The 19,503-nt window shown below is 36.7% G+C and overlaps 1 protein-coding gene across 2 annotated transcripts in view; it reads left to right on the plus strand.

Annotated features, from left to right (window-relative positions):
- The first annotated feature begins 16,129 nt into the window (after positions 1 to 16,129).
- The window catches only part of LOC149541977 (glucan 1,3-beta-glucosidase-like), a 98,826-nt gene continuing 95,452 nt past the window's right edge, over positions 16,130 to 19,503 (plus strand). The window contains exons 1-6 of one of the 2 annotated variants that reach the window (XM_089797028.1): positions 16,130 to 16,662; positions 16,750 to 16,868; positions 16,982 to 17,101; positions 18,586 to 18,780; positions 18,883 to 19,041; positions 19,152 to 19,351. In XM_089797028.1, coding sequence (XP_089653154.1) covers positions 16,479 to 16,662; positions 16,750 to 16,868; positions 16,982 to 17,101; positions 18,586 to 18,780; positions 18,883 to 19,041; positions 19,152 to 19,351 — 977 coding nt within the window. In that variant the 5' untranslated portion in view covers positions 16,130 to 16,478. The remainder of the gene's footprint in view (positions 16,663 to 16,749; positions 16,869 to 16,981; positions 17,102 to 18,585; positions 18,781 to 18,882; positions 19,042 to 19,151; positions 19,352 to 19,503) is intronic. The other variant, XM_089797029.1, reaches the window with a different exon arrangement.

The raw sequence follows: 19,503 nt of genomic DNA on the forward strand, positions 1-19,503 counted from the left end.
CAAGACTATTTTACAACATCCAACTTTGCAGTTGCTTGTGGGCAAGCATCTTTGAGAGGGGAGGACTATCATGTCCCTTTTTTAGCTCTGTCTAGCAATGACATGAGAGTTATCCTATTATGGAGTCTCATAGACTGGCAATGGTGATCAGGAATCAATTAGGGTTTTCAGCATCTAGATTTGGTATTACAAGCAGTAGTAGATTAGTTGAGAGTAGTTCCTTGATTGTAAGAGGAGATTCCTACCTTTTAGGAGGTGGTGATGTTTTCCAAAGTTGAGGTTCTATGCGATCACCCCTTGGTCTCAATTTTAGGAGATTTGGGTGTGTTCCCTATTTTTAAGGAGTATCCCTAGATTTGAGGGTAAGACTGCTAGTTGGCCTAGGTTGTCTGACATCAATCACATGCAAGTGACAAACTCATTTTCATGTTTTAGAGGTGTTTGGGTAATTTCTATGCTACTTGAAAAATATTTTAATATATTTAAATATTATCCTAAGTTAGCATTTTAATAATTTAAATAAGGCTAAGTGTTTAGCCATTTTGGAGTAATAAGGAATTTTTGGCTCCATCTAGATCAATTTTTCTGTGTGAAAGCTTGTTGGAAAGAGCTTAGTCTCTACTACTTGATTATCACTTATCAAGACCTATTTGATGCTTGGAGCTATTTGTCATTAATAAAGTAATGATTTCTTTCTATTTGGATGCTTTTATTGGGGAAAATAATGTTATATTATAAAGTTCGAATTGCCTTGGAGAGGGGATATATAGAGAAGGAAAACTAAAGAGGAAGATCTTTATCATTTTGTCAACCTATTTTGGATGTCATTGCTCTAGAAGAGCATTCCTCACCTAGGACACAAACCTTAGTGCTGAGAGTAGATTTGTTGGGACGTAGCCCTCAACAAGATCAGATTCAAAGCTTCTTATGCATATAGTTTAATCAAGGCAAAGGATTGATTTTTAGTATTGTAGTCACACTTTGCAAGCAGTCAATTTTTAGGGAAGGCGACCACTTTGGTTTAGCTTGGTGTTTCCTTGCAACAACTCACATGAGGAATTTTGGGGTGTTTATTTGCAACAGACTAGAGTTTTTTTTATTGCAGCAACCTCGGTTTTATCATTTGAACTTGTTTGGTTGTAGTTGGTTCCCATCTTTAGCTGGTGTCAACCTTGTTTGAAGTATGTCTGTATTGAGACTATTCTAAAATAATTCAAACTCTGTTGGTGTTGTTTAGAATCAGTTCTAGGTTAGTATGTATTACTGTAAATAATTTCCATCACTTCTATTTTATCAATGACTTTCTTTTCTTTTCTTTTTTGAAAAAGAGGGGTAAAAATTTATTAAGACAGAAAGAAATACAACAAGGAGAGCTCAACAAGGAGCTCTATCCTAAGCAATAAGTTCATCAAATTCTTGCACCATCTCAAAGGGAAGTTGCCCCCTATCCATAATATTCCAGCCTGGAGCATGACTAGAAGCCCATTTAGCTAAACAATTAGTAGCTCTATTCCATTCACGAGGAATATAAGTAAACTTAATGAACTCAAAAGAGGTACAAAAGAGAATAATCTAATTAACAATAGTGGCCAACTACCAACTAACATCCTCAAGCTCCTACAAGGAAAGCAAGTTCACTACCACTTGGGAATCAGACTCATAGATAATCTTGCTCCATCCTTGCAAGAAACATTGTTCCACAGCATATAAAATAGCCTGAGCCTCCATGAGATTATTACTATAATCACCCTTATGTACTAAGAAAAAGAATTTAACGTCACCATTAATGCAATGAGCCACTCCCCCAATACCAGCAGGGCCTGGATTCCCTCAGGAAGAACCATCAGTGTTAATTTTCAAAAATCCATGGGGAGGAGTCGTCCAGTGCCCATTCCAATTCACCCAACCATTCCTCTGATGTCGAGGTTGCTTGGACACTCTTGGATACCTTTGAGTTGCAACCCCATCTTGAAGATGAAAATTGAGGCGATTGCATATAGCAAGATCAACCAGACCCATACCTTCATCTAGCACACACTTCACTTGAATAGTTTCCTGAAGATAATGTGAGACCTTCCACCAAAGATGCACAGCACCAAGTTGAACATCTTGGAAGATTCGACGATTCCTCTCCAGCCAGATATGCTAGAGCATGAATGATGGGCCAGCAATCCAAGCAGCATGGAGAGGAGAAGACTTTGAGGGAGCACTACCCAAGTAGGCCTAGAACTCAAGCAAAGAGGAAGCATGCCTACAAGAGAAACCCTAAGCACTCTACCAAAGGTGCCATAACTAAGTAGAATATGAGCAATGGAAGAATAGATGGGAGATAGACTCCTCCCCATTACCACACAAAACACAATAAGAGGAGCCCTAAACTCCACATTTACAAATATTATCCCATGTAAGACAATAGTTGTGAGCCACTAGCCACATGAAAAAATTGCACTTAGACCAAGAAACTTTATTCTAAAATTGTTTCCACCAAGGGACCTCAACATCCCTAAATAATTGTCTAGTTATCTCCTGATACCCAACAGAGACATGATATTTACTAGACAAGGTACCTCCCCAAGCCAAAACATCTGGACCTAGCAAAGAGGAACACTCTCTAGAGGCCAGAATCTAAGAAAGCTCCTGACAATCCACGTCTATGCCTCCATGAGGCCAATCAAAAGAGTGCTTCCATCTGTAACCAACAATAGGTCCCAATTGATGAGGAGTCTTGTAATGAGCCACTTCATCCCATCCAGCGGCATGAAAAGAATCACAAAGAGTCTGAAGATGAGGATACATGGATAATATGGATGGGAATCCATCCCAAGCATTAGACCAAAACAAAGCCTCAGAACCTCCCTTACATATCTAATACAACACCACTCTTTAGAGTATGCCAGATCATTGAGCCACAACCTTCAAGAGGAAGTGTAGAAACAGAGCAAGGATCAACACCATCAAAATATTTATGGGTGATAATATGAGCCCAAAGTTGATGTTGTCCAGAGCACCATCGCCAATAAAGCTTAGCAACCAATGCTTGACTACCCAAGAGAGCTGATCCAAGACCAAGACCACCCTCCTTTTTAGGCCTACAAACAATCTCCTAGCTAATCAAGCTACCATTTAGTGCTACACAAATTACCACTCCAAAGGAATTATCGAGAAAGAACATCAAACTCCTTAAGAAAGTAAACAGGAGCAGCCTGAACCATGCTTCTATAAGTAGGATACCAACAATCTTGTGCTGAATACAATCAGGAGTGTTAAAAAAGTGAATGGAAGATTTGTGCTCATTAACTTTTTGGCCTGAAGCTGCCAAATAAATATATAGAGTATGTCGAAAGGCTTCAACTTCCTTGATCCTAGCAAGACCCACAAGAGCATAATCATCAACAAATTGAAGGTGGAAAAGAGTAGGTAAACCATTACCCTACCGGCACCCTTGAATAGAATTTTGGGACACTTGATACTTAATGAATCTACCCAAGCCCTCAACCATGATGATGAATAGATATGGGGAGAGAGGGTCAGCCTGGCAGAGACCTCTAGAGGCACCAAATAGCTAAGAAGGTTAACCATTAAGAAGAACAGAAAAAGAGGCAGAAGTAACACAACTCATAGTCCAACTCACCTAGTCAGAGCTAAAGCCAAAAGTAACAAGAATACTTCTTAGGAAACTCCATTTAACTCTATCGTAGGCCTTAGCCATATCCAGCTTAACAAAAATTTCTCTCTCCCTTGAAGTAGCTATAGAGTGAATAGCCTTAGTAGCAATAACCGCCCCATCCAAAATTTGTCTTCTAGCAACAAAACCACCTTGTTTTTTTGAGATAATAATGGGGAGCCACTTTTTAATTCTCTCAACAATCAACTTAGTAATAACTTTGTAAACCACATTACATAATAAAATTGGTCTAAAAAACTCCAATTGATTAGCACCCTCTCTCTTTGGAATAAGAGTCAAGAAAGTAGAATTCAATGCCCAAAGCATCTGCTTGCTAGAATAGGATTCCTTAACCACCTCCAACAAATCATGATTAATGATGTCCCAAAATTCTTGAAAGAACTCAATTGGAAAGCCATCAAGACCAAGAGCCTTCCCCTTAGGCATGCCAAAGACCACCTCCTCTAGCTCTTCCAAAGATATTGGTCGCATGAGATAATCATTCATTTCTTGAGTGATAAGGGAAGGAATACAAGACAAAATAATATTTTCTTCATTATCAACAGGAGGAGAGTCCTCAGAGAAGAGGGTAGAAAAGTACCAAGTAACCTCTTGGAACCAAGCTGGCAAGGAAGTCAGTTGGATACCTTGAGAATTAACCAAAGAAGATATATTGCTCTGATTCCAGTGAAATTACATTATTTTATGGAAAAAGACAGTGTTTCGATCAACTTCCTGGAGCCAATCAACTCTAGCCTTTTGCTTCAAAAAAATTTCCTCTTGAAGTTCCCATTCTTCTAGAGCTCTAGAAGCAAGGGATTCAGCCCTTCCAAGATCCTCCAAGAAACCAAGATCTCTAATTTGCCTTGTGATGACATCAAGATCTTCCTAAGAAAGCCTCTTCATAGAGTAAAGATTCCCAAAACATTGTCTATTCCATATCCTGATCTGCCTTATAACATATAGAAGCCTTTTAGAAAATGAGAACATAGCAGCACCATATGCAGGAGCGCCATCTTTCCACCAACATAAAACAAAATCACAAAGAGAGGAGTCATGAAGCCACATCAACTGGAACTTAAAAGGAGGACACTTTGGAATACAAGCCCCAATAGCACAAAATTTAATTAGCCAATGATCGGAACCCCTCCAATCTAGGATTTCCAAAGAGAGAGTAAGGGTGCCACTAACCCAAAAACAAGAAACAAGAAATCTATCCAAACATTCTGAGATAACATCAACCCCAGTCCTTCAATTATTCCAAGTATAAAGACCATTAGAAGGCTTAACATCATAGAGATGCAAAAGTGATCTGTGTTGCCGAAGAAGAGTAGAAGAAGGCCCCAATCTAGTCAAACCACCTTGCTTCTCCTCCAGACTTAAAACTAAATTGAAGTCCCCTGCTAACACCCAAGGATGAAAAGGGTGACAATTTATAACATAATAAATATGCCTCCAAAGTTTCTCCTTTCCCACAAGATCAACAGGTGCATACACATTAGTAACCATGATTACCTCTCATGAGTCTAAAGTAGAAGCCACCATAGAGAGAGCTAAGAAAGAAGACACCCAATCAAGGGGAGAAATTTTTTGCGGATCCCAAAAGATAGCTAAACCACCAGCACTGCCCATAGCCCCAACACACTAGCATTGCCCACGGGTCCAAATACTAGAGGCATGTTGGACCATAGACTCTACAAAAAGCTTAGTCTCTTGGATACAAAAAAATCAGGAGAATGATCAATCGCCAGATTCTGAATAGCCTTTTGTCTAGGGATGTTATTCAACCCCCTAACATTCCATGAGAGAATAATCATCATTGAGTAGAATGGGGAAAATGAGCATCCAATGGTTTTATTGACCTAGAATCTATCAATATATCTCCTGTGAGTTTAATCTTCTCTTGGTCTTTTTTGTGCCCACTCCTTCGAGGAGGAGTAAAGGAAACCCACTTAAAGGGTCTATGCATCAACCCCAAGGGAAGAGGAGATCCCTTACCCTTATCTAATGCTAGCACATCCTTAACCAAGTCGGCTAGAACAACATCATTATCCTCTGACACCACAGGTGTCACCAGAGCATTTGACATAGGAGCTACAAGGACTTCATAGTTTTGATATACCACAACTTGGGATGCCCCACAAGCATCATTAGGTACAAATCCCTCATCTGGGAAAACTGAGTCAGAAGAGATAGTAGGAGCAATACCCTCCTCTAGAACCATACTATCCAACACCTCAAAGCTATTAAAACCCGAATCAGATATTCTATCTTTCAAAGGTCTCTTCTAACCATGCCCCTTAGCTTGTGGGCGAGCAAGGGTAAATCCATCCTTATCATGCATTTGAGCCTTTCCCTTTCCTGTAGCATCTTGTTGATTCTTCCTCTTGGTAGTATTATCCATCTGAGGTTGTCCTTTCCCTATAGTATATGTCAAACCACCAGCATTGTCGGCTGTAGAACCATCCATTCCTTTGGAAGTCAAGTTACAAGGACACTAACATTGTAAATGACCATACTCATGACAAATCTGACATAGGAAAGGGAGTGATTCATAATCTAATTGCTGCACCCAAGAAGAAGCCCCAAGACAAATTTTCAAAAAAATTGGTAATGGATTATTCAAATTAATTTCAACACAAATTCTAGCATAAGAAATAACCTTTTTATCGAGGGATTGATTCACAATCACAGTCGGCTTTCCTAACAAAGCAACAATTTGCCAAAGGATGTCTTCTTGCTAGAATTCGAGGGGAAGGTGAGGCAAGCAAACCCAAACTGGCACTGTTGAAGGGAGATCCTCAGCAGAATTAAATCTTGAATGCCAAGGTTTGACAAATAACCCCACATGGTTGTAGAAATAAGGGCCTCCTTCAAAAACATAATCACAATCAGACATGCAGGAGAATATAACAAAAGAATAGCTATTCCTTGCCAACATGATCTCCATATCGCCTTCCACCTGTCATGAGCGACAAATCCATGCCTCAACAGTAGATATGGAAATTTGAATTCCAAGAAATTTTCATATCAAAGCATGCTTGGTCCAATATTCGATGTCCTCCATCATAACCGCTGGAGGAATAACCAGAACAGGGCGATCATTACTATGCAAAAAGAACCATTATCTTTTTTCATCTTGGAGCTCTCCCCTGAATAAAACAATTTAGATCTCATTGTATGCATAGTTGGAGAAGAACCATCTATCCTCACCAATGCAAAAGAAATCTCAGGCCCTGCTATGCAAACAATAAAAAACCCCAATCCAAAATTATCTGCAAAAGATTTCCAAAAACCAGAACCCAAACAAACTTTGTCTAGCAGCCGGCAATCCAAAAAGAACAGGGAAGAATATCAGCAAAGGTTAAACAACAAACAGGCTAGGGATTATGCCTTAGCCCAGCCGGTAGCCAACACTTCTCATTGCTTCTTTTTCGATCATTTAAAAGACTTCCATTTTATCAATGACTATTATTATTCATTGTAATACTTATTTTCTGAAAAATACAAAAAGAAACAACATTCTTTTGCAAATTCTGTCTAACTCTATAAGATCACAACAAATCTATTGAAAAATATAATTTATATAATTAAAAATTATAACAACATTAGAGAAAATATCCATTTGGGATATTTCAATTTTTTTCGCGTGACACATACTTCTTGATTCTTAGGGTGCTTTCCTAGTTCTATGATCATGGCAATATAGTGCATTGGCATCTCAAACCTACGTACACTGACACGTAACTCCCCCTTTACAATGAATTGTAAAAAAATTAGGATATTCAATTTTTAATTTATCCTCCACCTAACAATTTTTCCATCAGATAATGTTGGTTGAGATTGATAGAGATTATAGAGGGCTATGCATGTGATTTTATGTATCCTAGCCTATTTTGCAATATACATAGCTCTTTTATAAGATTTTTTAAAAGAATGTTTATTTTCTTTAGCATGGGGAGAAGTCCTACTAAAGTTAAGATTGTCTCTATATCACTTAACCTATGAAGAAAGTCAACAACTTTATCTACTTTTGTGGTGATGTTTGTAGATTACTCCAATCAAGGATGGATATTTTGAATATTTTCTTGACATGTTGGTCCATCCAAGGAGATCCATCTAGTATCAACACCCTTAAGAAGCTTGATCCTATCGATTATTTGATCAACAAAATTTTAAAATTCTAAAACTTATTTTAAACTTCAATAAAAGTATGAGTAGAGATCTCCAACTAAATCTTTAACATTTGTTACTAGAGGATAATTGCTGACAATTTGAAAGCTAGATTCATTTTGTAGGTCACATAGTGAATGACGATCATGTAGGGTGAATAAAGAGTTTTCATCTTTACACAAAGATCATTTGTAGTGCCTCTCCCATTTGACTTTTGTAAGTCATCCTGATAGATGCAACCTTGCTAATCTTTTGTTGTGATGGGATCATGATTGTGACCCTGAGTGGTCTACACCATTGAGGTGTTTGGATTTATGTTTCTTTATCAGTTGCTTTGATTATGCTTTTGACTGATCTTTGAGATTATGATATGATTTTTGGTTCACTGAGGTTTGTGCCAGTGGTTACCAGGATCGATGTGGTATCATGAGGTTGTTCCGTGATTACCTTGAGATGTGTTCAGAGATTGCACTATGTTCTTTTACCATGCTACACTGGACTAGGTTCTTGTAGCAGTGGTTAGTCATGTTTATGACTATGTTTGCTTATGTGTTTTAAGTGCCTTTTTAATGCAGAGTAATAAATCATTATTAAATGCTTAAATGATTAGAAATGGATTGTTCATGTGAGATTATTTGGTTATGTGCTGCGGACATTTACCTTGTTATATTTCTGATTAGAGAGATATTTGTTACTCATGTGATGTTTTACATTTGAGATGACCTGAGGGTCAAATGTTACTCTTTGATTCCAGTATCATAGATATTAGAATACTATGCTGTTCAGTTAAGCATATTGCATGATGATGTCATTTTGAGATGACGGTGTGTTTTATGATGATATCTGGTTATCTAGTTATCTGGTATTTGGACATACCTCTGATTTCGCTATATGATGGATTTAATGCTATGGTTATTTACTTCATTCCTGCGTTGCTATGCCTTTTGCGAACGTGAGTGATGTAAATAGATTATTTTAATATAATTAAATAAATGGTTAAATTAGGTGATTTAATGCATTTCTTGCTTCGACTATGTTATTATATGCAATTGCACTTGATCGTGTTGTTTAGTGTGCAGGATTATATCCCTAGTAGTGGCACATGGAGTTAGTGATTTAGCCGTTCATATTTTACCAATGTCGCCTTTGTATGGTCGATGTATCCTTAATTAAATGTTTAATTTAAACCTTTCAGTGATTATTAAATCCGAACTCATTTGCATTATGTGATTAGACCAGTAAGCGTGTCTGTGCATTTAGAGTTTCGCTTTGTCACGAAAGTTGTTCAGGAGATTTATGTGTTTTTGGGTTTTTGGGCTTTTTAATTGATTTATTTCAATTTCTGGTAGCTTTGCCATAAATTAATTCCTATTTATAGGAATAGCCTGTTTTCATTTGGGTCGATTCAGGGTTTAACTGGATTGGCTAGTTAAATGCCCTAATCGATTATTCACCCAAAAAGTGAATAAGTATCCAAAAGGAATTTAATTCCTCACTTCTCACTTTTGAATTGGAAAGTTGGAGAGTAAAACCCAAAACCCTCTTCATGAGGATTTACTGTTTTGTTTGTTGTGGGAGCTATGGGCATGGGATCGTTGCGAGGTTGGGCTCGTTGGATCCAGCTCGGGGAAACCTTGGATTGCTGCAATTTTCAGCTACTTCTACGGGATATTTATTTTATGGTTCAGATTTTCGTTTTGCCCTTTTGGCTGTGAGGTAGGGCTTTCCTGTTTTATTGTTTCTGCTCTGTTTCTGCTTCTGTTTTTGGTAGCCGTTTGTTTGGAGGCTGAGAACTAGTGTTCCCCTCCGTTCCTGTATGGTAGTTCTACCCGATTGGGTGGGTATGAACATTTCCCTATTTTTTGGCATGAGGGTTTGGAATTTTACGCCGTTATGCTGGCCGTTTTTGCATACGGTGTCCGATTTCATTTATTTTTGGATTTTTAGAGTTTTTGAACCCAAAGGCCAAATGGGTTTTAATTTTGTAGTTTTCCAAATTTTTGGAGTTTTTACTTCGTTTTGCATGCCGCCCTATTTTCTTGGGTTTTCTTGGCACAATGTGGGTCGTGGACCTTGATGATTCGTTTGGATATCAGTCAGACCACTTTTGCACTTTTATGTTGCATTGGGATGCGTGTTGCATCCGTACTCCCGACGTTGTGTTCGGTTGAGTGATTTTACACCTGTTATGGTTTCTTTTGGACCTTTGCTTTTGTTCGTGAACGATAAGATTCGTGTAGAATCCATACTCTCGGATTGAGGCCGGTTGAGTGAGTTCATGAGGTTTGGTCTTGTTGCATCATTGGGATTCGTGTAGAATCCATCCTTCCCGTGTTGCTTTCAGTTGGGTGTTTTCTTTGCATTGTGTTCTCATTCATGTCCTTGTGTTATGATCTTCGTGATGGTGGTGCGCCATACACGAGTACGTGCACATACATTTGTTGGGTGACTTGCGAGGCCCGATCTTCCGTGGATTTGCCGGAAGTTATGATCATTGGGGTTGGGATGGGAGTATGCATGCCCACGGGCACTTGTTGTAGGATGAGCATGGGTAGGGTAGGGTAGCATCTGAAGGGGGCTTCTATCTCGCAGCTCGACGTTCATGGCGCCGGAGGTTGACGGAGGATAAGAAGTTTTAAGCAAGTGATAATTAAAGAAAATGTGTGCCTGGTAATAAAACTTAAGATAATAAAACTTTGTGTGATGGTTCCAAGGGAGTACCTTGTGAGTGTTTCCACATGTGATCCGAGCTTGGGCTTGTCGATGCCAAGCGACTCTCCATGATGTTAGCCCCTACTTAGTAGCCTTTTGAGTGTCTGACCAGGACCTGTACTCCTTGCATTGTCTTAGGTTCTTGGTTGCAGCCATCATACTATCTGGCGTGAGTGTTAGCCTTAGATGTTGTACTTTATGTGTGTTTGTGGTTGGATCATTATCTCCATCAGCACGGTGGGTGTGGACCTATGGGTGCCACGTGGTTGGGAGGCATAGCTACCTTTACCATTGCTAGGGATCGGTGTACAGAGACGATCTTTTGTCCTAGTGCAACCGTTGTTGGATGTCTTCACTTGGTACTTCGAGTTCCGGAGTATGCTTTCTTGTGATTTATGCTTTCATTGGGATGCTTGTATATCATGTTTACATGATGTTATTTTACTTGATGCATTCCCTTATCATGATGTTTAGCATATGATTAGATGATATTATTTGATTTAGTAGTATATCTGTTGCTTACTGTTGTTTACCATGTGATAGGTGATGTTATCTACTGTAGGATTATCTTATGCGCTATCACTAGCATGTTAGATTTCCTTATGCTGATATTGTGCATGTTTTTAGTAGTGACATCCCTATTATGACAGTACTGACGATTTGGTCGGTAGCTTGGGATGTTATGCGCGGGGGATGGCTAGGACCCACGATGGTCTTATGATGCTATTGACGGTTGGGAGGAACTGTGTACTTAGTTTGGTTGTTTTGTTCCTGAGATGTATTTATGTACATTGCGATGTTGCTTTTGTTCTTTGCGATGTTTATTCAGTGTGTTCTTTGCTGCTGTAGTTTAGATGGATAGATGTTCTCCTTTCTATGTTGTTCTTGCGCTCGAGTGTTCATTCCTCGAGCCTTCGTGGATCCGGTACTCCCTGGTGTGGAGGTTCTTTTGTCATTTTTTCCCCGTTTTTGAGTTTTGGAAGTGTTTTTACTTTCTATGGGCGACATTTGTTCAGCATTGTGCAACACTGATAAAGTATCGCATGCCCATAGAAAGAATGTCGTACGACACTAGAAGAGTGTCGCACGACTTTATGAGAAATGTCACGCGATAGTTTTCCAATATCACACGCCTTCTTGAGAAGTGTCGCACGCAGTAAGGGAGAAGTGTCGCCCTCCCTTAGTAAAAAGTGTCGCACGGTTTTTGTGAAAAACCTGTGCTTGCCATTAGCGGGCACTTTTCTTCGTGATCTGATCTTTTTGAGAGTGGTTTTGGATACCCTTTTGGGTGTTCTTCGACCCTATGCTGTTGCATTTTGAATTCTGTCGGTTTCTCTTGAAATTGAGTTTTCGTGTTTCAAAAATCCAGACTTAGCCAATTTTCAGGGCTTCAGAAATCCAGACTTAGCCAATTTTCAGGGCTTCGAGATTTCAAGCTTAGCCAAATTTTGAGTTTCTGCATTTTACCCCAGCTTGGTGTTTTGTTGATGAGTGGTTGTTTCTTGTGCCCTCATCATGTGCATTGTCGTTGTCGGCTTTGTTTGTGTGTGTCAATTTGGTAGTGGCGTTTGGAGATTCGTTGGTTGCAGGGATTGTGATGAAGTCTTTTGTTGCGATCGTTGTGATCCCTGTATGATGTTGTCATGTGCATTCATACTTGTAAAAAAAAATTCTTGGCTTGTATTTCACCCTTGTTTCCAAGGATCTCCGGACGGGGCATTACATCATTCCTCTGACCTTGCATTATCGAAGCTACATTCGCTCCTAGAGATACCAAAATTTTGGTAATCGCCAAGTCATCCATACCTCCATATTTAATTAAAGAACTCTTAACTAGTTGAAATGGGGTTTCTTCTATCATACTCTTCTTTATTTTAGAAACAAATAGTAGATGAAGGTGGTGGACATGTTTTTGTATTGTATAAACATGCACTCATAACCAATATTTATGATCTATTGTCATAACTTAATCTAAATATAATGCAATAAAATTTGACTCTTTTTTTTTTTTTTTCTATATCTTGGTTTTCAATCTTCACAAGACAACTTGTTCATATCCATCCACTCTTTACTAACTAGTGGTTATTGGGTATTTAAGAACTTTTAAAAAGTCTAATAAAGAACTCATTTCTGGGTAGTCTATCACAACACACCCTCTACTCAAAATATAATAAAAGAACATTTAATGAACAACATTTCCAATTTGTTCTGTTGTCATTACAATTCCAAAATTAGCTTCAATATAACCTTTACATTTAGTAAGCCTTGTATGTCTTTTCTAACATAAATTATATTCTAAGGCATTCTTAACATGCTAACATTACTCCTTTTTTTTTCATCTTATTACTAGTTTTTCAATTCCATGTATTACTTGTTTTCAATAAACTTTATTTGACATGCTTTTCTTTGGTGTCAATTTTTAGCTGCAACCTCTTATCTTTTTTATGTTTCCAACTAGATATCTAACACCTATATTCTATTGGGGGCCAACATCTCTTTAAATTCTTTACTGGTTCAATGAATGGATACTTTGGCATCCAATCAATTTGAAAATTTCTTGATATATCCCACTCCCAACCTATTTTTGATTTGGATTTATGCTCCCCTTTTGTGCATCATCATTGTCTACAACATTGTCTTTGTCACCCACATAGAATATCTCACTTATGCTACCATAGATATCGACTAAAAAATATTCTTCAAGTTCATCATAATTTGATATATCAAGTTTGCAAGCGTCTTGAATATTTAGTGCAGCTTGTGAATCTTGTAGTTATGATGATGAACCTTCATCATTTTGATTATAAACATTGCCAAAGTATGAAGTTAATGTTATAATTTTGTATTTTGTTGGCCTCTCTTGACCTTTACCGCATTCAAGAATCATATCCTTCTTCCTATTTGATATCTTCAACAAAATAAAGGCTATTTAAACCTATATACTTGACTAAGAAGCAATAATAGATCATATGATTCAAGGGCCATAGGGCCTACAATCTAGATGTCTAAGGTCTCCCCACTCAATAATAACTAACTAAAAATTGCAGACATATTAATATGAATAATATTATAACACTTAAAAAAGAACCACTTACATTTAGATTATTGTTGAATAACACTCCCAATCTATAATGCAATAATGGTTGTTCCTAGTTTGAAATTTGTCTATTAATCAAAATTAAGAGCTCAAAATTGATCAAATTGTAAAAATAAAACTAAATCTTGATTGTATTTATACTAATCCATATTTAAAAAATTCAATATAATTTTTAAATATCTTGTACAGTCAGCGAATCCAGCTTAATTCTAATACGTCTCATGTAAATGTAGGGTAAATCAAGCCTCTACAAATGCAAATATGTTGTAATTTTCTAGGAGAGTTATGGACCACCCATTAGGATGAACTTATAATAGAATTGGCAAATATTGTGGCACATTAAGACACTACTTCCAAAAAATGCAAGGCATATTGGGTCCTGATGCAAATATAACTTTTTATGGCTTTGGCGAATTATGGTCGTCAATTACGACGCACTTTTGAAATGACATATGAACTTATTAAATAGACCACTTGAAAAATATATATTTTATTGGATAAATCTTTACATTGATACTATTAATTAATTAAAAAAATTGGTGAATGGAAGGACATTTGACCAAAAAATTGTAAAGCTGGCAAAACCAGGCTACCTTGTTTGATCCCAAATTATTCACCATTTTCAAATGCCGACATAAAATATTTGCTAATTGGTGAATATTCAATCTAAATTTATTTATGTTTTTCAGAACAAGTCAAATTGAGATATTGCTATCACGATTCCATTGTGTAGTTTTTGAGTCAAACTCATTGACCCATGTGTCATGAGTAGTGGTTCACAATAACCTATCTCTCATGATAAGAAATTGAAAACTATGTTTTAGGATTCACAATAACCCATTTTTTATGAGAATAAATGGGAAGTGTCACTATGTTTCATGAATAACGGTTCATAATAAGATTAGTTATTATGAACCACTACCTATGACACATGTGTCAATGAGTTCGAATTAAAAATTGAACATGGTTATAGTTTATAGTTTACTGTTTTTGTGTACATGTGTGAGTGAGAGAGAGAGAGAGAGAGAGAGGGAGGGAGGTGCGAGTGAGACTAATAGCTAAAAGCCAAGATATATTCTTTTGCTAGACTCACTTGGAACATGGGACCCACCTCACTCATAATATCATAGCTTTGCATTCAAGAAAATTAATTTCTAGTAGACTAAATTAAAATTGATAAGTAGGAGATACTTTGCACCACAAGTCAAATTATGATATTGGTATAGGAATTCAACTACATAGTTTTTGGGTCAAACTCATTGAATCATATTTCATGAGTGGTGGTTTCTATTTGCTCTAATGAGAGATGGGTTATCATAAACCACCACTCATGAAATATAACTAAATAAATTTGACTCAAAAACTTCTCACTTGATTCTAATAATTATATTACCATTTAAAATTATTCACCTCAATCAAATATATTTAATAAAACAAGAGACCCAATGCGTCAAAGTTCCTACCAATAATTGGAAAGAAGGAAAATAGAGATTTATAGATAGAAAGGAAGGATACGAAGAGAGAGCCAAAAGAAAGAATGATATGTTATATAAGGACAAGTAAATGTAGAATGATAAAGAGAGTTGAAGGAAATTTTAAAAATATTAATAATTATATATTATTTTAAGAAATATAAAAGTAACAATAGAAATTATATTATATGAATGAATTACTCATTTCTACCAATTTAATTATAAGTCAAGATATTTAATTAAAAAATAATTACTTAATTCAAACTATCAAAATATATAGTGAGTTTGAGAGGTAGTATTAGTTTTACAATTTGTAAAATAGTACAATAAAAAAAAAAAGCAAGAGTGTAAAATAGTAGCTACTAAAACATAGTAAACTTAAAGAAATAGCATTTTACAATTGACAAAAAAAAATATCAATATAAAACTAATAAATATATTTAAAATAAGAAATATAAAACATTTAATTCTATATTTGAACTTGGTAATAAAAGTAGATTGTGATAATTAATATTGATTATGCATTCATTCATTTTTGAGATGCAAGATAAAAATGATTATTTTTTTGAAAATCTAAACAACTTGTAATTAATGCATTCATTAATGCATTAATGCATGATAGGATTGTTACAAAATATTTGCATTTTTGTTGAAGAAAATTTAAATTCTCTCACCACCACAAATAATATGGTCAATGAAAAATGTGATTTATAAAATAATAAAAAATTAGAAAAATATATAAACATTTGAAATTTCTTATAATTTTTAAAATTTTATGAGTTGATTGGTCAATTGAATGAAAGCAACAATAATATCTTCCACTTTACAAACTAATAATAAATAAATAAATAAATAAATATATTTATATACACATTTTGTGTATATATATATTGATTAGATTGAATCAATCTTCGGTGAATCTGTGCAAACCTTCTATCATTAAATTTGATTCAAAGTACACTTTCAAATCCAATAAATCATAAGAAAACACGCCCATAAAATTTCGAAAGGACGATTGAATCCCTGCAGGTCACTTTCACTTTTCGCATATGACGACCATCACCAAAATCCCTTTCGTGGGAACAATTCCAGGTGCGAGAGTTTGTAGCAAAACGAGATGTACGGTGAAGGTTGAGATGCAAATTATGGAATACACATCGAAGAACAGGAGAGATCAGGGATATGTGGGCCCGAATCCCGTGGATGAAAAAGTACGAGGAGTCAGCTTGCCAGCCTTGCAGAGCAACCAAGTTGCCTTGTATTTGAATCCACCTCTAAAGTTCGAAAAAGAGGAAAAAAAACTTTTCAAATTTTGTCTCAAATAGAGATCCTACCCTGCAACAAGCCTACCTCCATTTTTATGTATCCTCTTCCTCCTCTCTCCGGGTCTCGTTTTTCTCAATGCCCAATGGAGACATGTGTAAAGAATTCAGTAGACCAGTACCTCATTACCCATGTTGTTGTTGCCATGGGTATTGGTTTTCGGAAATGGCAGCGGATTCTCTTTCTTCTCTGCCTCATTCCTTTGTCTTCTGCAACCACAGGTATATTTTTATGTAATTACTTGGACAAAATGATATGGGTTTTGGAGGATTAACTTTTGAATTGATTGTGCTGTTATATTTTTATAGAGAGGAGGAAGTTGGAGGTGATTCCCAAGGTTAGAGCCGTGAACTTGGGTGGATGGCTTGTTGTTGAAGGATGGATAAAGCCTTCTCTATTTGATGATATCAAGGACAATGATCTTCTTGTAAGCCCATTGCATTGGTGCTTCCGTATTTTACTCGACTGTTCTGATTGTAGTAGTTTTTTAATCTTTCTACTCTAAGAGCTGACTAGGTATTGGGTTTGTTATGAGGATAGGATGGTACAAAGGTTCAATTCAAATCACTGAAACTGAACAAGTACCTTAGTGCAGAGTACGGTGGTGGGCACAGCATTGTGGTTGATAGGGATGATAACTCTACCTGGGAGACATTTAAGGTACGCGTATATGACCTTTTATCTTGTGTGTATTGATATTGCAATCATCTTTTGTAGGAATGCTTTTTACAAGAGAAAATGACCGCATTGTGACTATAGCAGTAATGGGAACAGGAACCAGGTGGAGGTTAAATTTGTCTCGACTTTAGAAAGTAGTTCAATGAAACTCGAGGTACATAACTTATGATGGCTAATTAGCAGTGTTTATAAATAACCCAGCCGAAGAATCTAAGATACCATAAAAAACTGGTCCTTTATAACTAAACGTAGTAAAAATGTGTTTTCTAAATGAGGAAAACCTAGACAATTCTGTGAAAACAAGTTCCATTTTTCAAAGGAACAGCCAAAAGAGTTTGGAAAGGAGCTTTGCTGAAGAGCTAGATTTTAGTCTAATCATATTCTGGAGCAAGAGGGCGTTGTCTATACAGGCATCAAAAGGCTTGTGACAAGACTGTCGATTTGAATTTAATAATTAAATTGAAAATCACAGTACAGTTCTATTCTGTTTTCTGATTTAAATGTTAAATTCGAATTAAAGATTTTGTCACAGGCCTTTTGATGCCTGTATAGCCAGCTCCCCAAAGGAGGATCAACATCCGTTTTGATCACCACAATAGGGTTACTACAGAATCACTTTATATTATCAGAAGAATGGACTGGGGCTCAGGTCCAACACAACAATCTTAAATAGGATAGTCTCCATGCCCCATTTTTAATATTTGCAACCAACGGTCCTCCAGAGGTTAGATAGAGGAGGGGATCTGATCTGTCACACAACATCAAATCAAGCCCAGAGAACTGAGGTATCAGTATGCAGAGCCTCGTAATGATATGTAAAGTAGTATGAATTGATTGTAGGGCTGTCTACAAGATGCCAAACGTGGTAGATACCAACAGGGGTTCAATGGAATGAGGTCAAAAACCATTTGAAATGAGACATTAGAAGTGACACAGGCTAACTGAGCATAAAAAACCTCTTGTGCCAATTGTAGGATGATTTGAAACAAATGCATCTTAAATTAGTCATTGATCATGTCTTCATCAAAAGTATATTTTATTAATTTCAAAACAATCTGCAGGAAGTGGCTCAAAGTTGGTGTGGTTTCTGGCTGTGTCAAAATTTCAAGGATTAGATGTTCCTTTAAAGGAAGGAAATAGTAAAAAGACTAAAAGTAAATACTAAAATATTTTTATCAGATCCTAGAAACTTCCTTACTTTAATTGATTCCTTTGCCCTCAGGGCTCTGTCTAGCATGTTTTTAAGTTTATAAACATTAACTGTTCAACATAATCCTTCCGAATCCTAATATATACAGGCAATCCTGTTTAAAAGTTGCCAACATTCAATATCTTTTAAATACTGTTCTGGGCAAATATTGATTCATCTTGTATGTGCATTCCAAGAGATTCCTCTGTGCTTCTCTGGGGATAAATTTCGTAAGAAGTATTCCATCTGGACTTTGAGAGTTTTGCTGTGGGTGCAGTTGTGGAGAGTCTCTGATGGTAGATACCAACTTAAAGTGTTTGGGGGCCAATTTATGACAGCTGAAAATGGAGGAGGTGGAAATGTATCAGCAACAACAGATTCTCCTGGCAATTGGGAAACATTCGATATAGTTAGGCACCATAAACATCGAGACTGGGTACATATCAGGGTGTTCAATGGAACATACATGCAGGTATGTGATACAATTGGTATTTGGAAACCTTTATTACCCAGATAAGGCGTGCTTCTGAGAAGAAAATTTTCTCGAGATCAATGACGTATGAATCATGGGCAGGCACAATCCAAGGAGCAGCTTACTGCAGATTATCAAGGAAAACCCAGATGGGATGATAATGCAGCAACATTCCAGATGAATATTGTGGCAAATGATTTGCATGGAGATTACCAACTTGCAAATGGATATGGTCCTAAGAAGGCAAAGTCTGTTTATAATGTAAATATTGGTTTGCTCTTGCTTTTTGCGTTGTCATTTACATAGGATGCCATAGTTGGAGATTTCTTAAGTCTTATTTTTTAAAGTTATATGCAGATTATCTAATGCAGGATCTCCTGCTTGGGACTGGAATAATGCAGAATCACAGAAGCAGCTTCATTAAAGAGAAGGATTTTGGTTTCCTTTCGAAAAATGGTATAAACACTGTCAGAATTCCAGTTGGATGGTGGATTGCATATGACCCAAACCCTCCAGCCCCTTTCATAGGAGGATCTTTGCAAGCCCTTGATAATGCTTTTACATGGGCGCAGTAGGTTTTAATGTCTATTTTGTTTTCAGAAAAGTGCTGGACGCATTTTCCCACTTGTATACTAACTAGAACAACCTTAACATTTGTAAGAAAGATGACTACAACATTTGTTGAAACACCCCTTGGACATATACATCTGCTAATCCATTGTT

This window comes from Cupressus sempervirens, chromosome 8, assembly GCF_028749045.1.
Source record: "Cupressus sempervirens isolate cs-2001-9-10 chromosome 8, ASM2874904v1, whole genome shotgun sequence".
NCBI classification, from domain to species: Eukaryota; Viridiplantae; Streptophyta; class Pinopsida; order Cupressales; family Cupressaceae; genus Cupressus; species Cupressus sempervirens.